The following is a 26573-nucleotide window of genomic DNA, read 5'->3' on the forward strand; positions in this document are numbered from 1 at the left end:
AAAGGTAAAGAACTCATAAAAGAGACCCTGTAAAATCAGACTCAATGAGCCCTGGCTACAGCCCCGCGGACTGGATCTGAGAGCATTTCAGTGCTGACTCTGTAGCACAAATTGGTCCTGTGTGTTTGTGTTATTTGATACCAGTTGAGAGCTGCTATCCAGCCGGCAGTTGTTTCATCTCTGCGCCAGCACACCTGCTGAAGGCTGTGAATTCTCAGCCCTTATGGTTCGGCCAAGCAGAGCTCAATCCGGAGCCCGTGGATACACTGAGAAAGCATGGAATCTATGAACAATATTTGCTCACAGCTGCTAAGAAATTGTAATCATGGGAAAGTATCTCAGTTGTGCTACAGCTGACTTGACCTCCCCCGCCCTTTCTAATAGGGGAAAAGAGCAAGCCTGGCAGCAGCAATTACTTCTTTATTTGTACAACATTGCCCCCTAAAGTCTTTTTCTGGTGTATCTCCGCAGGTCCCCTCGGGGGCCGTGTCAGGAGGACACTGCATCACAATATAGTGCAGTAATTTACCACCACTTGCTCCCAGCAAATTGACCGTGGATGAACCTCACCTGTATTACTCTGTCACATTCAATTTAGGGAAAACACTGGGGAAGCACGGTGGGTCAAAAAGCATTTCAAAACTAGAGAGGGATATGCAGATCCAAGAGAAATTGAGCTACCTGAAACATGCCAGTGGGTATGTAAAATAGATACAGACGTGAGTAACAGCTGGCTGGGAAGTAGGATGCACTGTAACCCTAAATCATGTCCTTCCCTACCAACCACGGTGGTGCTTTAATGACTGACAAATCTACGAATAAACAGATGGTTCTCCGTTTTGAAAATTTTAAGAATGAAATTAATCCTGTAGTAATTTTTTTTTTTTAACATTTTGAATATATTTTGGCTATAAGGCATTCGTTACTGAAGGTGCGTGAGTGTGACGTGTTTTGTGGGGCTGGGGCGTCCTCTAGTGGCAGGAAGTCGACGCTATATTTTGACGTTTCCGTCTCCGGCAGACATATTGCTTACCGGAGCAAATTCTGGAAAGCTAGAAGTGGGAAAGGATTTAAAATTGAATCACGTCTTCACAACTTGGCACAATAAACCCGCATAGGACACAATGGGTAAGCTGTTTGGCAAGTTCCTACTATAGGCATGTATTCAAAGTGGTTTTAAGATTCACTTTTGTCGTCGGACTTGACGGTTATGAAATCTTCATTCTGTTACTGTTGTTTAGCCAGTACGCTAACTCGTTAGCTAGGTGGCTAGTCGGCGTTGCTACGTAGTAAGGAAAGATGAGTTGCTATTTTACGTTAAATCATTTGCTATGTCTCCAAATTATAAGGTCTTTGGACAGTGTTTCCCTTTTTACAGTATATCATGTTAGACACATTAAGGCAATTTTTACCAGAGATAACAGCTAGTGCCGTTTTTAGCCAACTTGAGGAAACTTGGCTAACAGCTAACCACGTTAGCACCGCGTTGTACTATTTCAGAGAAGACGCACGTATAGCTTAGAGCTTAAGTTAGTATTAGTCATGGCAATATAACGGCGTTATCGAATAAAATATGACTTTAGAGTTGTCAATTTTCTCTATTTGTTTTGTTTTGCAACCGCCTGTAGCTTTACAGTTATCACATTACATAGGCGCTTTAAAGCGCTACTGCTGTTTATTTTATATTATGAACGTTTTCTATCTGTCTGGTCGCTACTGTTTGGCGGATATGGCGACTGTAACTTGGTGAGAGACTTCCAGCGTCGTAAAAAAGTTTTAAATCAAAGCCTCTGGGGTGACACATTTAATAGTGGTGTTCGAGAGGCAGTGATTTGACTTTTTCCAGTAGCTGGCGCCTTCATTAGCAAGTGAAGCTGCGTAATTTCACCCTTGCTCTTCAAACTCGGTGAATTATATAATAAGGTAAAAATATTTATAATAATTTAATTCCTGTGTTCAGTCAGTCGGCAGTGACGTGGAAATGTGAGCTAACTGATTCCATGCGGCAAGTAGATGACAGACTGCTATGATCACAGCCGACTGTGAGCTCATGAGACAGAGCGCTCATGTGACAACATGTTTTCCAGACTGTTCTTATACAGTCCTGTGATAAATACACTTTCCAGTGACGTTACTGGAGTATGTCGTGTTCAAAAAGCTATATCTAAAAGGGGTACGAAGTACAGTTACTGTGCCTGCGCATATAAACTGTATATTAAAAGGTGAATGTAAGTTCTAGGTATGAAAAGCAAAACTGGTGGGGAAGTTCCTTAAATCCTGTCCGCAAGGCATTCTTTGTCTGTGATCTCAGCAAACACCTTGCTGATGAGCTTATCATTTCATTGAATTGTTTCAGTGCTTATTGAATTAAACATATAAATTTTGGGTCCTATTAGAGTTAATCCTGAAAGTGAACGTATTGGAATGACAGGGTGAAGCTGGTGGCTACAGTCTGATTGGAGAAACATTCATCTGTTTAAGCTCTAATGCCCACAAAATGGCAGCTATCAGGCAAAAGAGTTTCTATAGGGTGATCTTGTAGAACGGTCCAAGCAGCAGCTATTAAGCCTGTCACGTGGGGTGTAAGTAAGTAAAGTTTATTTATATAGCACCTTTCACAGACATGTCACAAAGTGCTTTACAAGGTAAAAACACAATACAGTCATAAATACCCTGGTCTAATTAAAAGCTTTTTGATATAAAAATGTCTTTAGCTGCTTTTTGAAGGTCTCCACCGAGTCCAAACACCGTAGAAATAGGGGAAGTGCATTCCACAGTCTGGGTGCAACAGCTTGGAAAGATCGGTCTCCTCGAGTTTTAAAACGAGTATGGGGGACCACTAAAAGGTTTTGGTTTGATGACCTCAGGTTATGAGTGGAGGCGTGCGTGTGTGTGTGTGTGTGTGTGTGTGTGTGTGTGTGTGTGTGGGGTGGGTCCATGTACTGCTCTAAAAGTTAAAACTAGACTTTTAAAATGGAACCTAAATCTGATTGGTAGCCAGTGCAGCGACTTTAACACAGGGGTCACATGAGCTCCCTTGTTCGAGCCGGTTAGTAGCCTTGCTGCAGAGTTTTGAACAACCTGTAGTAGGGCTGCCACTAGGGCTGGGCAATATCATACCGTTCACGGCAATACCAGTGTAATTTTGGGCAACGATAGGAAAATGAAATATCGCGATAGAATATGGGTAAAACGCGCATGCGCAGTGCCTTTTTGTTTACATACGCACATGGCGGCGATGCAGAATGAGAAGGGTGAAAGCGAATCGTTAAATGAAACGGATGAATCAGAATTGGTTTGTAAAAATGCTGCAACTTCAGTGGTGTGGAACTGGTTTGGCTTTCGTCCGTCAGATACACAACAAAGCACTATTTTTGGTAGAGCATGCTAGCGGTCCGTCGTTATTACCGTGTTTTTTGGAAAATACGGCACACTTAATATCAATCCTTTGATTTTTCTGAAAATCGACAGAGCCCCTTATAATCCCGTGTGCCTTATGTATGAATTCTGGTTGTGTTTACTGACCTCGAAACGATTTTATGTACACGGCGCTCGACAATCTGTCAAATGTTTTAGTACGACTTTGCTAAGCTACGAAGCCGCACCGCTTGATGGATTGTCGGAGCATTACAGCTGTCGTAGGCAGGAGCCTCGCGGAGTGATACGTACTGTGCTTCAACATAATATTACCGTATTGTGTGTGTAACACCTCTTTTTAAGTTTTGTAGATATTATACATGGTTATGCTGAGGATATGTCGGCCAGTTTCCACTGGAAATGCCTTTTGGTTAAACTGTCAGCGAGGAATTTGCACTGTTACGTTTTTATATAACTTTAATGCACATAAAAAACAGCTGCTTGTTTAAGTGAAAATACATTGATGGGTTTTTTACACTAATAAAGTTGTGGAGTTGTAAAGTATTTTGACTAGTGTCAATTATATTGTCAGTTATATCGTTATCGCAAATTTTCAAATGTATATCGTGATAAATATTTTTGATCATATCGCCCTGCTCTAGCTGCCACAAAGGATTATTTTGATAGTCGACTAGTCACCGATTATTTTTGCGATTAGTCGACTAATCAGATCATGCATTCATTGGACGTAAAACGTACAGCTTATTGCACCAGCATGCATCTGCTCTTAGATATCTATCATTAGCTTACAGCTTTAAGTGTTTAAGGTATGTGCTAACTAAAAATAAAGACAAGATGATAGTTTATTAAATTTTAATGAAACTTGCTGATTGTTTCGGTGGAGTTTAATAAACTCAGACATTTGCTCCTTGCTATCTAAAATATAACAGGACACCGGAGTATATTCTCGAGCATCTCACACTTCTGATAATCAGTTATCTGCTTGACGTTTGTTCAGCTGTGTAAAAACTATAACTTTAATCTCAGCCAAACCGATTTACTCAGGAACAAAGAAAATACTGCAGAAAGCCGAACAATAACATTTTTAAGTTATCTAAGTGACTTATTTATCATGTTTAACCTGAGTAGCAAAAGCCGGCGGTGGGTTTGAAAACTATTTCCCTACCGGCTCTAGTGAGCCTTGAACCCTGGCTAGCTATCGAGCTGGTGGGTAACAGACGTCTCCGAAAATGTAGGAGCGCTTTTGAAAATATGTGGTGTCTTGATAAACTGAGCAGATATTTGAAGTTTACGCAGTTACATTCTCGCCTGAAAATATGTTAAACGTTTATTTTGTGACCCAGAAAGAATAATAAGAGTAATATTAAAACTAACTAGGTGCCACCATTGTTGGAAACTGAGCAGGGACGCGCTATGAATTCTGGGATAGGTTGGGCCACGAAGTATACACCCGATCCATCCTTCAAATCTGGGGAAATGAAGGGCGCATTTGTCGGAGTCTTCATATTTGGACAGTCTTTGTTGTGTCGCTGTAACGTAATCGGCCTACAAATGCGGGCACAGGAGAATGCGGTTCCTGAATTTGGACACAGCTACGATACCGGACACTGCTTCTTCTTCTTCGGAGTTTAACAGCACCTGGCATCCTCGTACATGCAGTGCTGCCATCTTCTGTTTCAGTTCGTTATTACACTCTTAAATCCTACTACTTATTCCTGCGTCTTTTGGGATCTTACAAAGCTTCAAACGACGCGTCGACTATTAAATTAGTCGTCAACGATTTTTATAGTCGACATAATCGTGACTAGTCGACTAATCGTGGCAGCCCTAACCTGTAGACGAGCTAGCCCTTTCTTGTTTAGACAAGTAAACAGGCTGTTACAGTAGTCGAGTCTTGTAGAGACAAAAGCATGTATTATCATCTCGAGTTCACTTGTTGACACGATGGATCTAAGTTTTGAAATGTTCCTCAAGTGAAAAAAAGCAGGTTCTTACTATTTGATTTAAATGTTCCTCCAAAGAAAAAGCTTCATCAAAAATAACACCCAGGTTTCTAAGGTTATGTTTCTGTGAGGAACCTAAGTCACCCAGTCGTTGTTAAATATCAGATATTGCACTGTCTGGTGCAATAATCAAAGTTTCTGTTTTGGCTGGGTTTAGCTATAAGCAGTTATTGTTCAACCATTGTTTAACGTTGGTTAAACAGTCAATCAGATCGGAGAGCTTATGAGCTTTAGCAGGCTTAAATGAACAATATAGCTCAATATTGTCAGCAAAAAGATAAGATACTTCAGGAAACTGCTGTGTTATCTGGCTAAAAGGAAGAATGTATATTAAAAACAGAATAGGTCTTAGTACAGAGCCCTGAGGAGCTCCACACAACAACTCTGTAGATTCCGACATGATCTGGTTTGCAAACACACTAGATATTGGAAGTGGGAGATATTGGAAGTTTAAGAAGTTTTAGATCCTTCCATAGGTTCACCTACAGAAGCGTTACTCTGACTTTTACTTCTTCTAGATCAGGCGTCTGCAACCTTCAACATCAAAAGAGCCTTTTTAGCTCCTCCTACCAAATAACAGGAGAAAAAAGAGCAGCACATGTGGGTGATGAGGGGGGCAGACAGACAGGTGATGGTTGTAATTGGGAGATGATAAATTAATACATATAGTATATTTATTAATAGTGTTACGGTTACCCCTAATTTTAACCCATGACTCACGAACCACAGGTGGGTTGCTGACCTCTGCTATAGCTGCGTCTCTCACACCAAAGGCTCACTTTGCAACATCTTCGTTCGAGCTGAACTAAACTGCGTTTGACTTCTGGCACTGTTGTGCCGCAGTTAATCTAACAAACACATTGCAGAAATGAGTGCATCCAGCTGCAACCTGTTCATGTGTGCCATCCATCCCTGTGGCTTTGCCATCTGCACACACGTGCTGAAGCATTTCAGGGGTTTGTGCTAATCCCCTGAAACCATAACATGACCTCAATTTCCGACATTTGTTCTGATATTTAACCTCAGAACCTCCCCACTGTTACAGTGGAGGGCTTTTGGCACACAAGGTTGGCATCGTTCTGTGGTGTCGACAGGTTTCGGTGCTGTCCCCCACCTCTCTTTCACTCCCCAATAGGCTCACATGTGACTCTGGGGTCTGCCTGGTGTCCCGTTCTGGTGGCATGACTGCACAAATGCTGAGAATGGGCAGTTTGGTCTGTGTGGGCACCAATTTACGCTAACTCTGCGATTTAACTGAATAAATAGGTTTGTTCTGGGCTGGCTGACTGGTACATGAATAGGTTGGCTGTGTGGGGGGTTTTGCGTCCGTGCATGTGTATTTTTAGGCTGTGTTGTCCGGTTTTCATGAGCTTGTTTATGCAAGGTCTTTTTATATTGAGGCATGTGTGACAGCTGTTTCATCATCATCATAGCTTATTATTAGTAGGAATGAACGGATCCACACCTTCCAGTTCAGATGCTATGTCAATACACTGCCTTCAGGTATCTGATGATACAAAGTACTGATCCAAGCCAGTAGAATTTATAAGCCATCTAAAGACCTGTGAAATCAGTCTGTGTAAGGCAACATCAGGTTTGGCCCAACTTTGTAAAATAAAATTAAATATTTTCAAGAATGCAATTTATGTCTATTGAAATGGTACTTATGAATAAAATAATAAAATTTTAACATCTGACATTTAACATCTCATTTCACCTCAGTGTGAGATTCTTTACTGCATGCTGTGATCATGAATGGTCACCTGGCGCCTTCTTTTCCTGCTCTTAGTGTCATAGACGTTCTCACACACACACACACAGAGGTCTCATGTGGAGCAGAGCTGGTGTTAGACAGGTGAAATGAAATAATAGTAGTCGTGTTGCTTTTTAAGGGCAATAAAAGGTTCCCAACAAGTGACACACCGAATGTGACAAGAGTCAGTGAGAAGGGAAAGCGTTCAGCTTGTTTCTGGTTAAACTAAAACATGTTGTAGACATATAACTAAAAGTTGTTGGTTTCTCAGGGATGGAAAAAAAGAAAAAGCCTCTAAGTGCAAACGTTGGTTTTTGATTTAATCATGATGTGTCTTTGACCAACCAGAGCCGTCAGCCAGTCCGGCCAAGGATAACTACAGGATGAACCGATACAAGAACAAAGCACTCAATGCAGATGAGATGAGGCGCAGGAGAGAGGAGGAGGGCATCCAGCTCAGGAAACAGAAACGAGAACAACAGGTATGAGACCAAATGTGACAAACTCCCAGTTCATCAGGTTGTTTGTCTCCTGGATGAGATTATGTCACTGTGTAGTCTGTGTTCAGCATGTGAGTGTTTAGGTCTCTTTAACAGCTTTTTATAATCCCAGCTTTTCAAACGGAGGAATGTGGACATTCTCAATGAAGAAGAGGTCATGTTAGAGAGCCCACTGGTCGACTCTTACCTCAGCTCTCCAGTAACTGTGAGTAAATGATCATTATTTTTTTAACAAGTCTTGCATAGACAAAAAGATGATCACAGACTAGATGCATTTTTACATCACGTTTGTGTAAAGCAGTTTTTAGCCTGTTGTCCAGCTTGTGGATTGTAAACAAGGGAATCTGTGGTGAGTGGGTGAAGTGTTTAAAGTGCTTGTACATGGCCTCTTGCAGGAAGGAGTTATTACCAGGGACATGGTAGAGATGCTTTTCTCAGAGGACCCAGAGCTTCAGCTTGCTACAACACAGAAGTTCAGAAAATTACTTTCCAAAGGTACCCAGTCATTGTAGTGTACTGAGAGTACTTCTACATAAGAGTGAAACCATTCGTGCTGTTCCCCATAGACCACAAAAAAGCCTACATATAGTTTTGCCTCTTTGTTATTCCAGAGCCTAACCCACCAATTGATGAAGTTATAAACACTCCTGGAGTAGTGGAGAGGTTTGTGGAGTTCCTAAAGAAGAGCAGCAACTGCACACTACAGGTCAGTTATTTATTTATTTGTTAAATATACAGTGTTAAACCTCCAGAACACGCAGAGACTTCTGAATTGAGTGCAAAAAATGTGATTTTTACCATGTCTTTGGTAGCAACCATGCTACTTTGCTTTTTAGGATGCCTTTAACAGAAAATAGTGCTTGTTATGCTCGACCTTACTGCAGAGGTAGCCATTGCAGTGTTCTCCTAAATGATAGGTGTCACCACTCAGACAATATCGCCTCATCAGTGCTGATATAGGAGGAGAAGAAGTCAAAACTTCCTTAGTCTTATCTTTTCAAACTGTGGAAATATTTCCCTCTATCATTGGAATGACTGTAAAAACAGACACAATTGTACGCTCATGTCTTCAACCCAGCTGCAGCAGTACAACGTACCCGGTTCAAAATTTTCAAACAATATCAAGAGCAGTTCATCAGTCCTACATGACACTGTGTTAGATTATGTTGATGCAGCCAGCCAGCTGTAAGAAAGTAGAAACTTGAAAAGTGTTTTGAATTGCCATCATTCTTGCACATAGTAAGTGCTGTTATCTACAGTTCATGAGTCTCACTATGCTTGCTTCTCTGCTATGTCGTGTTGCTGCAGTTTGAAGCCGCCTGGGCGCTGACCAACATTGCGTCAGGAACATCCTTGCAGACAAAGACGGTGATTGAGGCTGGAGCAGTGCCCATCTTCATAGAACTGCTGAACTCTGATTTTGAGGATGTTCAAGAACAAGTAATGCACCGGTTCATAGATTGTTCACTGTAATAAATATCTTTCCATACTCTGCGATACCCAAGATTTTTATGTCTCACTGTTTCTTCAGGCTGTGTGGGCCCTCGGTAATATTGCAGGGGACAGTGCAGTGTGCAGGGACTATGTGCTGAACTGCAACATCCTTCCACCACTATTAATGTATGTTCTTTTATTTCTGCTTTTGAGTCAAACCTTCCTACAGCTTTTCTCCCTGCGACAAATTTCTAATATGACTTCCTGTAATGGGCTTTTGATTTTCTTTGGTATTTCAGGCTTCTGACAAAGTCCACTAGACTGACTATGACTAGGAATGCAGTATGGGCTCTGTCTAATCTGTGCAGAGGAAAAAACCCACCACCTGCTTTTGACAAGGTACCACTCATCGAGTCAACACAAAGGATGCTTTAGGGTCAAAGTTCTAGGAACCCCTCTGAGTGCCTATAGGGGTTTTCCCAGGAGACTCTCGTGGCCTTAGGGTCATTCATGTCAATATAGTTTCAATTAGCTGCTTTTTCTATGCAGACAAAGCTGAACATTCAAGTACGGATAAAGGCTCTTTGTTATATCAGCCGATCACTCTGTACTATTACGAGTTTTCTGGCTAAACCATAAAAAAACGTATCTACAAGAAGTTAATTTAATACCAGTGAAATGTATATCAGATTAAATCGAATGTTGAGTGGGAAGAGAATTTTCCATTATGCATTGTCTTCCTATGGTCACTATATGAAAGATGCATTTAACTTCTAATAAGTTCAAAAGTTTAAGAGATTTGGACTTCAGAAAAGCAACATTTCTGTTGAATATGACAGGAAGTTGCTGCTAATATTTACTTGTGATAAAAGTTAAACACATTCTAAAGTAAACAGAAGTCTGTAAAAGCCAGCCTGTTTGAGGAACACATGGCTTTGTCCCACAACCAGTCGGGTTGCCTGTATTTACCAATTCAGAAAATTTTGACATGTTGTCTCTCAGTGATTTATGTTTGATGCTGAATTCACATTGTTTGTCATGATACATATGCATTATGTTTGTGTTGTCTAGGTGTCACCCTGCCTGCCAGTGTTGTCCAGGCTATTATTTAGCAGTGACCCAGACTTGCTGGCAGATGCCTGCTGGGCTCTGTCCTACCTCTCAGACGGCCCCAATGATAAGATCCAAGCCGTCATTGACTCTGGTGTCTGCAGGCGCCTTGTAGAACTACTCATGTAAGATCAGGCTTTACTGTGCGTCATTTCTGAACCTGTAAATTTGACCTGTACATTTATTAAAATATTTCCCAACCCCATCTTTCTGCAGGCACACTGACTATAAGGTGGCTTCACCCGCCTTGAGAGCTGTAGGAAACATTGTCACAGGAGATGATATCCAAACACAGGTGAGACTATAATAAACTGAAGTTGGTTTGATGACTCCAAAGCTTGTTGCATGTTGAAGAGGCGTTTGTGTCATCTTAATATTTCTCTCAGCTTACCAAATGTTTCAAATGCTATTTGCTTTGTTAATAATTGCTGCTACAGCTGCAAAGTGATGCAGTTCAAAGATCTGAGGTATGTTATAAAGAGCGTGTGAAGTTTTACCCTCTGCTTTGCTGTTTTTAGGTGGTGTTGAACTGCTCAGCCCTGCCCTGTCTGCTTCACCTCCTCAGCAGTGCTAAAGAGTCCATTCGCAAAGAGGCATGCTGGACCATCTCAAACATTACAGCAGGAAACAGAGCACAAATACAGGTATCACACCCTGAGTTCATTTCTCAGTTTACCTGAGGAAAAGCTCTGTGGAAGCACTTTAGTGTTTGCCAAACTATCTGTGAAGTTTGTATTTTGAAACTTTTTATTTTTTTTAGACACAAACTACAACTATTAATCCAAATTAAACCTGCAAGAGTCAAAACTGAAACTGATTTTTAAAAAGCACTTGTTTACTGTCAGTAGTTCAGCTAATATTAGTCTACTTAAATCATATAGGTTGGTGTTGTTAGACTCAGACACTGTGATCATGACTGTCACATTATTCTGGTGCAAATTTAGTTCTCCTGCTGCTTGAATGTTGTAGGATTTAATTGTCAGCATTACACAGTGTTGATTAATTTTATGTAATCACAGCTGTAATACAGTGTCAACTGTGTTTTATATATTTAGTGGTTTCTTCTTTTGTGTGGGGCCAGAAAACAAGTGTCTTGTGTGTCACAGCTTTTCAGCTCCGTTTTAATCTGTGTGTTTGGCTGCACTGGGTGGCTGTTTAGTGGAGCTGCTGTGCCTTATTTGTAATTCAAACGCATTTTAACTAAACTTGTACTGACTGCAACCTTAGCCAGTAACTGTATTCAAGGTGCAAAGATTGGATTATATTGAAGAATTATTTTTATGTTGGTCAGTTTCTGTATTTTGGTCATATTGTAACATTCATATTAAAGATTCCTAAAACTCTAACGCCCTGTCAAATAACATTAGTTTTTGTTAGTTTTATCTAGTGTATCAAGTTGATGATTTCAAATCAGTTTTGAATGTCGTTTGCATTTCTCCTGTACTGATCTCTCATCCTCCTCCACAGACGGTAATCGATGCAAACATCTTTCCAGTACTGATTGACATTCTGCAGAAAGCTGAATTCAGGACCAGGAAAGAGGCAGCCTGGGCCATCACCAATGCCACGTCTGGAGGAACACCAGAGCAGATCAGGTTAGCTTCGCAAGATTCATTTAGTTGACAGTCCCTCCATTGTCATTTAATCACATCAGCAGATCAGATGAGTAGCTTAAGTCAATTGCTGGTTTTAATGATAAGACTTTTAGAGATGATTTAAAGTAGGATTTCAGTAGTACTGTATTGATTCAAAAAGCATTCTGCAGCAAAATGTTTTCTCAAGGAACAAAAAAGGTTTCAGCTGGTTGATGAGTCTAATGGGGTTTTCTGTTTTGAGGAGAAAATCAATTAACAGCTTGTTAGAAATGAAAATCCCCATGCAGAATTTGGGCGATTGGAAAAATAAGGAGGTATAATAAGTGCATGAAAGTGAGGCGATAATGTGAAAGAGCTGTGAAGAATAACTCGGACTTAATTGTAAAGTAAATAAATGAATCACCTGCATTCATCTGCCTTATCCATGTCTGTTTGCATAAAGATATCTGGTGAACCTGGGCTGTATTAAGCCCCTGTGTGACCTGCTCACTGTGATGGACTCAAAGATTGTTCAGGTTGCTCTTAATGGACTAGAAAACATCCTGAGACTGGGCGAACAGGAAGCCAAACAGGAGAACAACGGCACCGGAGTTAATCCTTACTGCAGCCTCATCGAAGAAGCCTATGGTATGCTGCAGGAAATGCACACAAACATGCATGCTGAAAAAACATTTGATTTGGATTTGATGCAGTTTACATATAATACAGCATTATTGGAACACTTTCAGTGTCACAGACAGAGATGATCAGTGCTGATAGGCTCGTAGCTTTATCACTTTGGCAGACACTGAGGCCATATTTCCCTAAATGAACCTCATAGGCATAAAAGACATAAAGGCATAAAACTAATGATTGAGGCCATAAAGTTAACAGGAAAGTTTCTTGAGGTCACAAAGTACGAAAGCTACCAGTCTTTTTGATGCCATACTAGTTGCCCTCTGCTGGCCATTTGAAAGAATGCATGTTTAAGGCCGGATTAGCTGCAGCCACGGACGCTATGATCTACTGTACTGAGTGAGTACTACTCTACTGAGTAGTACTCATTCTTTTGTTCTGGAGATTGCCTGTGAGCTGGAGGGCAACAAACCACACAACCTGAAATTGGTTCACATGCAAGACCGAATACTGATTACTGTAGTGAGCTGCAGTCCAGCCCAGAGTTTGATTTTTACCACAGGATTAGACTCTCTGGACAGGCAGCTACTTAAATTCCTCCATTAGGGCAAATAAAATGTCAAGCTTCTGCTTTTTTCTAAGGCTGCCATACATACTACACCACCAGAGGCAGAACGTAGGACAGCTGAATTTAAAAAAATCAGTTTGGGTTTTTTTTTGTTTTTTTAAGTTTAACAGCCATTCTGATATTCCATTCCTTGTTTTTCCAGGTCTTGACAAAATAGAGTTCCTCCAGAGTCACGACAACCAGGAGATCTACCAGAAGGCCTTTGACCTAATTGAGCACTACTTTGGTGTGGAGGACGAGGACAGCAGTCTTGCCCCTCAGGTGGACCAGGCCAACCAGCAGTTTCTCTTCCCTCAGCAGGAGGCCCCCATGGAAGGTTTTCAGCTATAAGTCAGCCACCCTTTCCTCTTCACACCTCCTCTCATAGATGGCTCCTTTTTACCACCGTGCCATCCTCCCTGAACCTCCACTAAATCACCATGAGGCCACGCCCCCTACCCTTTGGAGGAATGCTAAAATTGTTCTGCTCTCCAGCCTGAAAATGCCTCGCCCCCTTTCATCGTTTCCAACCAGTGTACTGACCTCCTGCAGGGCAGACTCTCATGTTTCCTGGCTGAGGGGGGGGCGCCACACAAACTCCCATTACAGCTAGAAGAGGAAGTAATCACCAGTAATCATCAAAACGCACACCCAGACATCTTCCTGTCATTTGACAGCGCTTAGATTCTCTCATTGGCAGCAGTAGTGATTTGTTAGTGTCTTTAGTATACACTTTCATTTCTTTTCCAAACGGAAATCTTTCGTTTTCAGGATTATCCATACAGAGCGTGCAAACTGGGGTGCATGAGCAGAATCTGCCCAACTCTTCGTGTCACTATGACTCAGTGCAATTCAAAAAATACTTAACATGATCCCTTTTTTTTTTTTTTTTTTTTTTTTTTTCCCTCCTCACCCTTTATCTGCCTCCGCCCCTTTTTATTTTTAAATTATTTAATTTTTTTGTTTTATTTTTAGTGCTTGTGATATTTTCTTTTGCTTTGCCTGCTCCCAATCAGTAGGCTTAGGCCTGCTCTCTGCATATCTACTCAAGGTGAGAAGAAAAAATAGTCTTTATGGGGTTTAGAGCCACAATGTCAACCCCAAAGTTTGTCGCCCTGAGTTGGATGCCCAAGCTAGGAAGCATGATTTTTTTGGGGTTTTTTTTTTTTTTTGTTTTTGTTTTTTTTAAGCGGGTGGCAAGAAGGGTGAAACTTTATCAAACAGAAGGGCTGTGAATGTTTTTTTTGTTTTTTTTTTTTCTTTTTTTTCGAAAAGGTTATGTTAAAACGTCTAGAAAAAATATCCAGGTTTTGAGGGTTAAATAGTTAGAGACCCAATGTTCGTAGTGTGCCGTGTTATTAATAACATTTGAATTATGAAGTGATCTAACTATTAAAAAAGGCATAGTTGGGGATTTAGGAGGAGAAGAGCTGTTGGCAGCAAAAGCAGCAAGAATTAAGAGCCTGGCGACGATGTCTTGAAACCCATTGTTAACTGGTTGCTGCTGGCCTGCAAGCCCCCTCCACTTCCCCTGGTGTATGTGGTAGGGTTTTTGCATGGTGTTATATTACCCTGCCTACAGCCCTGAGCATCCCTGGCCAAACACTACGAGGAGTCGTTGCTTCTTTGTAAACAGCATTTGGAGTCGAAAGCAGGAACCGGGCCGGATTCGGTGATGTTAACAGTGATTGTGTATTGACGGTGGTGGTGTCGTGTATAGTGGTAGAGTTTATCTATAATATATGGCATTCTATATCACTATATATTTTTGAGGAATGGCAGTGACATAATGATTTTGCATGGGTTCATTGTAATATGTGTCGATGTAAATTGCCTGTTCTCTGCCTGGCAGGGACGGTCTACACCGTTTCCTCGTGTGTCTAACGACAAATGGTGTTTAGCCGGGGATGGAGCTCAGAGAAATAACAAGCCTAACTGCAACAGAAATTCAAGTATAAGTGTATATTTGAATTTTGGTGTATTTTCATTATATAAATATATATATATATATATATATATAAATATATTTGCGCACACTTCATGCACACTTGCATACACCAGCAGACACACTGTACACACACCTCACACAGATGAGTGGCTAGTTGTAACTAAAATGGTTTCCATAATCTTTGGATTTAAAAAGAACTAAATTTAAAAGGGTTTGTTTTGAAGTTTTGATTCTCCTCAATGTGAACATATTGGATGTTTTTTTATTTTTTACTTATTATTTTATATTTAAAAAAAAAATCCTGCTTTCTGGAGCAGATGAAGGATTATTTCCCAAAATCCTAAGGATTGCTTTGAAACTGTTTTAGTTGTTTCTAGCCTCGTGACTTTTGATGGTTAAAGTGAGTCCTGTAAACTCTGACCTGAGGGCAGTTTGACCTCTAACAGAAGCTGTTCTCAGGTCAGCGCTCAGGTTTTGTGGATGGAGCTGAACTGTGGTTGTGTGATGTTCGACTTACGGGGGCACTCTGTGAGGGAGGGATCGATTGACTCGGTGACTAGGTCCTAATCAGAGTCTGGGAGCCCTCTGTTCTGTGGATTACTGAAGCATCTCCAACTTAAGACCATGAACCTCTACATTAAGTCTTTATCACCGAGATTAGGAATGGATCAGTCTGCTTAATAGCAAATATTTTTTGACAAAGGCAGTTCTTTCTTATTTGGTAAAAAACACCAAATTCACAGGCATATTTTTCCATTTTGACGTACGTGTTAATCTTCTGTCTCAGTGGATGACACAGTCATGGGAGACTTCTATTGGTTCATAGCTTGGGAGGGGTGTTAGGCACTGTTGGGTGTTGTGAAGTGCAGTGAGAGTTAAAACCTGTCCTCCTATGAGACAGACATTTGCAGTCGGTCATTACTTTTAGGGGAATTAATCCTTGTTGGAAAATTTTTGTTGCAGGCTGACGAGCTGTAATCGACTCCACCTGCACTGTTATCTTTCTTGCTACTGTGCTACATTTTGTACTCCAGACCTTCACCCTCACGCACGACTACAGACTGAACTCTGGTAACAGAGAAAATCATGAGAGAGAGTTTTTCAAGGCAAAAAAATGCCACACACACAAAAAATTCTTCACGACTTATCATGATTGGATTCTGAACAAATAAAATCTGTTGTTGTGATGCACAACCTTTCACCAGACCAGCACATTTTAACTGGGTGTTGCTGCAGAGGTAGATCGGCGATTTCACGTTCAGGTTTGTTCCACTCTTACTTCCAGCGTAGATCAGCAGTAGAGCACGTGATGGTGACAAGATTTTTGTGTTTTTACGTTGGGTTTGCGATGTTGTCCACTGAACGCGTGTCCTCCCAGTAGATGTAAAAGGCTGAATCAAGAGTTATATGAGGATCAAGAACTTGCCTCTACACTCCTCATGTGTAGGGGCAGCATTTATGACTGAAGTCTCTGATTTGATGGCCAAGTCTGTGCTTGGCCAACAGATGATAACAGAATTTGCAGTTTTTAAAAATATTCATAAATAAATCAGTGAATCAACCAGGGGGGAATAAAGTGTAAAATAAAAATGCACTCCTATTCACAAAAGTGCCAATCCGACCAACAAAGACTTGAGGTTCTTATGTATCTGTCTTTGACTTAAAGATTTGTTTTTCTTTATATCTTTTATTTACTTGAATGTTGCACACGTTTTTTTTGTGCAAAAACATTGCTGCTCTATTTTTCTTATCTTTAAAGTTACACGATTTGCCATGGTTTTTGTGGATAAGTGGCATTCTTTACTGTGGGCACCTATAAAAAGGGAGGGGAAAAAGGAATTTAATTAAAGAAAGCCAATTGTCCTGTGTCGGGCGGGGGGGGGCGTAAAGGACTCGACAAACGAATCAAACTGGTCTTTTCCAGCTGCTGTCCATTGGTGTGATGGTCCCCTCTGTAACAGTCTTCTAATAGTTTTCACTGTGCATAGATGAGCAGTGGGTTCATGTTCATGATGTCACGACCTGCAGCCAACCCTCTGCAAAAAAACAAAAACAAAAAAAAGGTCTGCACTGATACAAACTTTGTAATGATGTGGCACATAATGCAAATAATGGAAACCTAAGCAGCTGTCAGGGCAGACAGATGCAGGTACTGACCTAACTGTCCACGTTAGTTTACCAAAGTTTTGTCCTCTTGAAGGCTGAAAAATTTCCTTGATGGTTAGTTTGTATGACTTTTATGTGATTGGCTTGTGTTGACCCGGTCAGAATGACTGACAGATCCCTTCAGGCCGTTTAAACCTTGCTTCTCTTCATTAGAAGCCGCACTAGATGGCACGCTCACTCCTGAGTTTTCTTTTCTCTTAAATTCAGGCGCTGTTTAAGGAGTTGGAAAAATGTGCAGATGAATCCAGAAGACTGCAATAAAACATTGTCCAAAAGAAAGAAAGAAAATCAGCCACACCCCGAGAGGCAAAGGCCCACCTACAGGAAGAGCAGCTCTCACAGGTGACACTCCTTCCACTGGGTGGAGCGAACACAGGCTACTACTTGACATTTTTCTAAGATAAAAACAAAAGAAGTTTAAATAAATCTGGGATTCAGAAATAGTACAATGATTTACATTAAAAGTATTATAATTTAAACTATATGTATGTTCTGATACATTGACAGGGATTCAGATGTAATTCTAATCACTTCTAAGAAGTGGAGAAAAAGCCTCATTAGAACATGTCACACGAAAAAGAAAAAAAAAAAAAAATAGGTGGTGAGGATGCAAGCTTCTCTTTTTTGTTTTTGCTTTTCTTGATCTTTTTCCTGATCAGGATATTCTGGGCTATATTTTTGGATAAATGTGTTTAAAGTTTCTCGTCAGGCTGCATGATCAGGAATCTTGTAATCTATCGGGGATTGAACAGAAATCACTAAAAATCACAAATCCGACATGTCTTCCGTCCTAGGAGCTATTGGTGTCTTTATCCAAATCTAAAGTAACGTCTACACAACAAATGTTTACAATGCTACGTGTTTGTAAAAATACTTTTCATATGCCATCACTGACCAGTCGTGACGCATCTTCTGCTCTGGTCCTCTCATTTCTTTTACACGTATTTATTTTCTCTATTCTTGTTTATGGTTTTTCATTTGCTCCAAACGACCCATCTTTAAACTGTGACTCGACTTGACTTTTACCGACGGTATGAATGAGCGATGAAAAACTAGTACACTTCAAAACTGAACATGACACACAAACATGAACATGAAGAAAAAGATGCATACAGGAAACGGCAACAATATAAGTGTAAAGAAAGCATATTGAGATTTAAGAAAAAAACTGTTCAGTGGAAATATTGTGCAAATCAAATAAAGTTATGTTGCAACCCCTTTAATGAGTTTTTCTTCCTCAATGTTCTTTCATGTTGGGGTGTTGATGGTGATATTTAATGTGAAAGAAGAAAACAAACAGTACTGTTTAAAAGTCTTGAGCCAAGATCATTTGTTTAGATTTATAACGATTTATTGAAATGTGGAAACATTAATGTAAATATGTTGTAGAAGGCAAAAACAGTTGGTATAATTCTTACAAGCCTGATATTCAGTATTTGGTATGACCAGTTTTATTAAACACAGTCTGAACTCTCGTAGGCAAACTTTCTTTTTATGTCTCTAAGGAAATTATAATTATTTTTTTTTTTTTTTTTTTTTTTAAATCAGGAGTAGTTCTCCAGACTTACTGATGGACATTCAAAGCTATTCTTCTATTACCTGTCAAGCTGATCGCACAATGACAGGCCAGTCATGACTGATCGTGTTCAAAGTGTTTTGACTCTTTTCCTCTCTGCTATGCTCGTATGCCTTTACTGCATTGGTGGTGTGTTTGGCATTATTCTCATGCTGAGAAATAAAGCTGTTGCCAGTCAGACACTTTCCAGATGGAGACTGCACGGTGGATAAATCATATTTTCGGCATTTAGAATTTCACTAGTTTTTCCTCCTCAACCATGTTTTATAAATGGCTGTAGGCACTTACTGTTGTGCTCTCTTAATATGACATAAATTAAAATTTGGATTAATCGCACCAGCACACCTGTTGCCACTGACTTTACAGTCCAGTTCTTGTGTAATTTGGCATATCTCAGCCTCCTTAAGACTGGCCTTTTGGAAGCCATCCAGCAGATGGATTCCTCAGGTCCGGTGTAAGGTACAGGGAGTGCAGAATTATTAGGCAAGTTGTATTTTTGAGGAATAATTTTATTATTGAACAACAACCATGTTCTCAATGAACCCAAAAAACTCATTAATATCAAAGCTGAATGTTTTTGGAAGTAGTTTTTAGTTTTAGCTATTTTAGGGGGATATCTGTGTGTGCAGGTGACTATTACTGTGCATAATTATTAGGCAACTTAACAAAAAACAAATATATACCCATTTCAATTATTTATTTTTACCAGTGAAACCAATATAACATCTCCACATTCACAAATATACATTTCTGACATTCAAAAACAAAACAAAAACAAACCAGCGACCAATATAGCCACCTTTCTTTGCAAGGACACTCAAAAGCCTGCCATCCATGGATTCTGTCAGTGTTTTGATCTGTTCACCATCAACATTGCGTGCAGCAGCAACCACAGCCTCCCAGACACTGTTCAGAGAGGTGTACTGTTTTCCCTCCTTGTAAATCTCACATTTGATGATGGACCACAGGTTCTCAATGGGGTTCAGATCAGGTGAACAAGGTGGCCATGTCATTAGCTTTTCTTCTTTTATACCCTTTCTTGCCAGCCACGCTGTGGAGTACTTGGACGCGTGTGATGGAGCATTGTCCTGCATGAAAATCATGTTTTTCTTGAAGGATGCAGACTTCTTCCTGTACCACTGCTTGAAGAAGGTGTCTTCCAGAAACTGGCAGTAGGACTGGGAGTTGAGCTTGACTCCATCCTCAACCCGAAAAGGCCCCACAAGCTCATCTTTGATGATACCAGCCCAAACCAGTACTCCACCTCCACCTTGCTGGCGTCTGAGTCGGACTGGAGCTCTCTGCCCTTTACCAATCCAGCCACGGGCCCATCCATCTGGCCCATCAAGACTCACTCTCATTTCATCAGTCCATAAAACCTTAGAAAAACCAGTCTTGAGATATTTCTTGGCCCAGTCTTGACGTTTCAGCTTGTGTGTCTTGTTCAGTGGTGGTCGTCTTTCAGGCTTTCTTACCTTGGCCATGTCTCTGAGTATTGCACACCTTGTGCTTTTGGGCACTCCAGTGATGTTGCAGCTCTGAAATATGGCCAAACTGGTGGCAAGTGGCATCTTGGCAGCTGCACGCTTGACTTTTCTCAGTTCATGAGCAGTTATTTTGCACCTTGGTTTTTCCACACGCTTCTTGCGACCCTGTTGACTATTTTGAATGAAACGCTTGATTGTTCGATGATCACGCTTCAGAAGCTTTGCAATTTTGAGACTGCTGCATCCCTCTGCAAGATATCTCACTGTTTTTGACTTTTCTGAGCCTATCAAGTACTTCTTTTGACCCATTTTGCCAAAGGAAAGGACATTGCCTAATAATTATGCACACCTGATATAGGGTGTTGATGTCATTAGACCACACCCCTTCTCATTACAGAGATGCACATCACCTAATATGCTTAATTGGTAGTAGGCTTTCGAGCCTATACAGCTTGGAGTAAGACAACATGCATGAAGAGGATGATGTGGACAAAATACTCATTTGCCTAATAATTCTGCACTCCCTGTATACATGACTTTCAGACACTCTTCACTTATTGTAGGTGGTTTTTTAGGCCTTAAGATGCTACAACCCATGGGTTGACAGTTTGTCAAATACTAAATATTTTAAGTCTTCAGGAAAGACTCACTCCGAGGCTGTTCTTTATTAACATTCGGTCCATTTTCATCATCCTTTTCCTGTCGTTACATTTGTCTGCCCATCAGGGACTCTCAACCATTAAATGTGCTGTGTTTATATTGCTCTGTTAACCATGGCAGTGGGACTAGAGCTCTGTAGTAGCCACCAGGTAGTCCAGCTTTCATGCAAACATTGCAGCTGTTTAGTTTTTCATCTAAAGTGAAAGCAGAGTTGTATGTTTTAGGTTTTTAGAAATCCTAAAGTCAGAGCATGGTACAACATCTTTAGATGGAAAGTAGCGAGCTAACTTCAAACTCAGTTGAACTCGGTTTGGACACAAAAGTGGCTAACAAGATCATATACTAAGGATCCAAATATGAATTTATATATATATATATATATATGCAGTCTGTCTTTTTATTTGAATAAAAAATACTTGGAATCCTGTAGATCCCAACAACTCATGAAGTAGGAATTTCAGGAAGAAGCTACTGTATCAACGCCACACATGCTGATGGAGGAAGGAGAAAAGAGAATGAAAATGAACAAGATTGATAGGGCAGTGTAACAGAAAGCAGCAGAAATGGAAACAGATCAGAAACAGATCAAATGCATCATTAGCATTAAAAGGATTTGAACACAGCATGGGCATTAACATACTTTTATCGCAGTTATATATTTATACAAATGATTCAGAGCGTGATCAGTAAAAAATTCAGAATTTCTCATTGGAGGATTATTGCTTCATACAGGAGAAATGGTGCAATATGACGGGGATTTCAGTCATTTATGTGTACCAGTCCATTATGATATAAAAAGGACAAATGTCAGACAAGGTTTTCAAACAGAGAAACAAAAAGCATTTTAATTGATTAACCAATTAGCTGCAGCGGGAGACGGAAACAAGGAGCAAAAACTGAAGGAAAGGCTGCAAAATCAGCAGGAGGAGGAAAAGATGACCATACAGAACTCAAAGCAAGGTGAGATAAATAAATTTAGCAGGATGGAACCAGTTGTGCCAAAAAGTGATTTGTGGTAAAAATAAAAAAAATAAATCCATATTTAAACTGCTCTAAAGGAGTTTTTGGGGGGTTTTTTCAGTAAAAAGAAAATTAATTTAATTCAGTTGTATTTATGTAGCAACAAATCACAACAGTAATCTCAAAGTGAGAGAAAACCCAAACAGTCAGACAACATGGTGACAGTGGGAAGTAAAAACTCGCTTTTAACAGGAAGAAACCTTCAACAGATCCAAGCTCAGAGAGGGGAAGCCAGTTTTTGGTGACCGGCTGGGGCAGGGGTCAGCAACCTTTAACACCCAAAGAGCCATTTGGACCTGGTTTCCACGCAAACGAAAACACTGGGAGCCGCAAATACTTTTTGACATCGAAAATGAAGATAACACTGTATATATATTGTTTTTTACCTTTATGCTTTGTGTGAACAACTAAAGTGTGTTGCTTATGAAATTCATGAATTGCTACAGAGAAAATTACATTTTATTTATGCAATTAACTCATTTTGAACTCTTAAAGAAATATAACAAAAGGAAAGACACCAACCTGAACTAAAATGATCCATGTAGCAAACAAAAACTGTTGTGAGCTGCCACCCTTATATCACCTTTGGGCTTTTGGAGCCTTGACCTTGAAGTGGAAAAAAAGCACTATGCTGCTAAAAAAAAAAAAAAAGAAAAATAGATATTTGCAAAATTCTGCCTAAATATGTATTTTACCTGATCGATGCGTGCGGCGGGGCGTGGTCTGCAGCGCCGCTGCAGGGGAGGCGGCTGCACCTGAGCGGCACCCGCAATCACGCCTCGCGGCCTTAACGTCTGTGCTGTCTATGGCTGTATCCCAATTCAGGGTCTGCAGCCTTACAGTACGCAGCCTCAACGATCCTCAAGGGCCGCGTACTCAAAGACCGCTAAGGCCGGAAGTGCGAGGCTTGTGTAATGGGACGGTCTAGCCTCCGTTGTGCTGATACTGTTGTTTGTCAATAAAGTTTAAAAAAAAAAAAGCCTCCGTTGCGCTGCCCAGGTTGCCTAGCAACCATGATACTAACCACTGGAAACGTGTCATACAGCTTTGTTTGATAGAAATGAAGGAGAAAATCTTTTGTTCATTTGTTTGTTTGTTTCTACATGAGCTTTGATCATTCTCTGTAAGATTAAGCTCAGCTATTGAACGGCGTATATTTTAAAGTAAAGGCTTTAAAACCAAGTTAGTACAAACGTCACTAATGTCACATAACTTTGCCGACATGTGGCCAACAGTAATGTTTTAATGTTCTTCGTTATTAAACATTTGCACATAAATAAGTGACATAATATTCAGTACTTACTTTTCACAGTTTACTCTTCGGCTGCTCCGCTCTACACCGACTGCCGCGCTATGAATTGTGGGATATATGGGACCACGAAGTCTACACTGCCACAGCCTTAAAATTCAGGGAAATGAAGGACGCATTTCGAGCAGCCTTTGAATTGGGACAGCCTTCGGCGCGCCGCTATGACGTAATCGGCCTTGAAATGCCTACTTTAAGGCTGCAGACCCTGAATTGGGATACAGCCTATGCTGTTGTTGGTATGTGTCGGGCTGTGAGCTGAAAAGCTACAGCCGACTGTATGCATACAGCAACTGTGTGTAAAAAGTGGTCAATAAAGAGATGCTAAAAAGCAGTGGGTCTGCCGTGGTATGTTTACAATGGGACTTCTGCTCCTGAACCTCTGCGCACAGCGTCTGCAAATCGGGGCTGTACGAAGTCACTTTCATCTTTAGGCAGGACTGTAAGCTGTCATCTGTGAGCAGTGGCGGTCCTAGCCTGTTTGGCGCCCTGGGCGAACACTCCCTCTGCCCCCCCCCCCCCCCCCCAACACACACAGACAAAACATATTAAGGATTGTACATTAACATAAAGATGTTGTACACTCACACCTATATGAAGAGAGAGAGAGTATGCATAGTTTGCAAACGGCTACCAAACAGCCATCATAATTCGTCATACAATGAGAACAGGGCAAATCGACAATTGACCATTGTCAATTGTCAATTGTCATTGTCAATTGTCTTAATATTAATTAGTCATTACTAATTAATATTAAGATCTGTATTGTTTGGAGTTTAGTCTGTTACTGTTACTATTTTTACCATTTCTTCTTGGAGCAACTGTAACGCACATGATTTCCTTAGGGATTAATAAAGTATTCTGATTCTGTTTCTGATTGTTTCAGGATGACCTGCCATTATCCAATGACACATCTGCTTACCTGTGTCTTTTGCTCGTTTCTCTTCCTCTTCTTTTCTCTTTTTTCTAAACTGAGGACCTGATGGCTTTGAACTTTTCTTGTCCATCTTCCATTGGTTTTAATTTTGCACTCTAGTATGAACACCCATCCCTCAACCCAAGAATCAACACAACATGATCTAACACACCTACACCTTAGTTCACAGATTCACTTTGTCTATTGTGCATTTCTGAGATTTCACACAACCCAGGATTCAAATCATGAATACATAATGAGCTTGGATTTACAACATTATAAATGAAATGCGCTCTATTTGGAAGCAGCGGCCCCCCTCCCTTTTCGACGGGTTGTGTGTGAGACTTTAAATCATCAAACCGTAAATTTTAAATTGTTATTGATCCCTTTATCCCTAGTCCTAAAGTGTATATTTATTTTCTTACTCTTCTTATATATATTGTTTGTTTACTTGCACTGCTGTAACTGGAGCCTCGTCGTCTCGTCTCTCTATATACTGGACTGTAGCGGAGATGACAATAAAGTTTACTTTGACTTCAGCAGCGAGCAGGTGCACCGAGGGCTCTCACGCTCACTTTTCGTGTATAGAATTTCAAAAAAACATTGGTGCAAATTATAAGTCTGTATCATAATGTCTGGTGTTTTCGTGTTTGTTGGTTTGTTTTTATTTTGTTTTATTTTGCGAGTTGGTTATTGGATGCTGCTCCAGCCGGTCAGAGAATCCCCCGCCGCCCCGCCCTCTCCTCTCTGCGCCGCAAGCAGCAGGCGCACCTCGCAAACGAAGGGCGCCCTTACTCCCAGGAAATGGGCGATAGAAAACCGATCGGTGCCTATGTCATTCCCAATATGCGCTGGCTGACGTCGGGGCAGCATGAGTACGAGCATTTTATTTTTTTATTTTTTGCCGATGCCCGTGATGCCGCCCACCACCACGATGCTGCCCCGGGCAACCGCCCGTGTCGCCCGTATCTAAAACCGCTACTGGCTGTGAGGCGTGAGCGGTGTTTGTTTTTAACATAGTTCACGATGGAGCTGCTGACATAATGTGGATCCGAATGCACGGCGTTCGGTGGGTAGCCTACACCGGCTTCCGCGAGTGTGATGCTTATTTTGAGCGATGACAAAAATAATAGAATATAATTTTATTTTTATATTTCAATATCACAATAATCTTCCAATTTAGAACTACAAGTTAAAAAAGAACTAACATAAATAAAATACACTTCAGCTAAATACTTATAATTTATTTTCCCAAACCACGCGGAGCCGCACTATACGGACTAAAGAGCCGCGTGCGCTCCGGAGCCGCAGGTTGCCGACCCCAGCCGCTGGGGTTTTATTATAAAAACTGGGTGGGAAATGATTAAACAAATCTATTAATATATGGTGAATTTTGATCTAAGTTCAGTCTGTCTGTTACTCACAAATAGTACACAGTGGTGTTTGATCCCCAAGCAACTTTCAATAAAGTTGGTTTACAATGATATGCTGGCTTATGACATCAAGTCATTTTGAGCCCGATAGGACATTCCTATCGGCAGGTAGAAGCTGCAATTAGTTTTTGGCAAAGTTACATTAAAATGTATTTTCCAAAGAGAGTGGCAAACACTGGGACCAAAAAAGTCTGGATTGGTTATAATGAATTTAAAGATACTTTTACAGGAGGATACAGGAGGAATGCTGACCCACATCCACCCATCCACATTAAGGGGACGGCTGTGGAGCGTGTGAGCAGCTTCAAGTTCCTGGGAGTCCACATCTCCGAGGATCTCACCTGGACGACCAACTGCTCCAAGCTGGTCAAGAAGGCTCACCAGCGCCTCTTCTGCTTGAGGACTCTGAGGAAGAACCACCTGTCCTCAGACATCCTGGTGAACTTCTATCGTTGCACCATCGAGAGCATCCTGACCAACTGTATGACAGTCTGGTACGGGAACTGCTCTGCCTCGGACCGGAAGGCGTTGCAGAGGGTCGTGAAAACTGCCCAGCGCATCGCCGGAGCACCACTTCCTGCCACAAAAGACATCTACAGGAAGCGGTGTCTGAAAAGGGCTGGGAAAATCATCAAAGACCCCAGTCACCCATCACATGGACTCTTCACCCTCCTGCCCTCTGGGAGGCGCTACAGGAGCCTCCGGACTAAGACCACCAGGTACCGGAACAGCTTCTTCCCCACAGCTGTCAGACTCCTGAACTCTGCCTCCTGACATCTGACCCACGTTAAACTCATGGACTGAACATACACACACCCACAATGGACAACTGTACCCTCAAACACACAATAATAACATGGACTGAACCACCACTCACAACCACTAGCACTTTATATAGCCTCTGTAGAAACTATCTACACCCTCACTTATCTTAACTGCACTACTGTATAGCTCTGTGTAAATAATCATTCTGTACATTCGATAATCTTTAATCCTACAACTGTTTACAACTTGCATAGTTCCCATTTCTGTATAGCTGTATATCTCAGATTCTGTAAAGTTATTT

General features: G+C 40.9%; 1 protein-coding gene across 1 annotated transcript; it reads left to right on the plus strand.

Moving 5' to 3' along the window:
- Positions 1 to 979: 979 nt before the first annotated feature.
- kpna6 (karyopherin alpha 6 (importin alpha 7)) lies at positions 980 to 18327 on the plus strand. Its single transcript, XM_040020747.1, has 14 exons — positions 980 to 1128; positions 7483 to 7616; positions 7747 to 7839; positions 8030 to 8129; positions 8246 to 8340; positions 8943 to 9074; positions 9166 to 9254; positions 9368 to 9467; positions 10140 to 10303; positions 10395 to 10473; positions 10697 to 10822; positions 11646 to 11773; positions 12216 to 12400; positions 13159 to 18327. The coding sequence occupies exons 1-14, from the start codon at positions 1125 to 1127 to the stop codon at positions 13344 to 13346; spliced, it is 1617 nt and encodes a 538-aa protein (XP_039876681.1). The 5' UTR covers positions 980 to 1124; the 3' UTR covers positions 13347 to 18327.
- Positions 18328 to 26573: the final 8246 nt, after the last annotated feature.

The sequence above is a fragment of the Simochromis diagramma genome, unplaced genomic scaffold (assembly GCF_900408965.1).
Source record: "Simochromis diagramma unplaced genomic scaffold, fSimDia1.1 OVJJ01000753.1, whole genome shotgun sequence".
In the NCBI taxonomy this organism is placed as follows: domain Eukaryota; kingdom Metazoa; phylum Chordata; class Actinopteri; order Cichliformes; family Cichlidae; genus Simochromis; species Simochromis diagramma.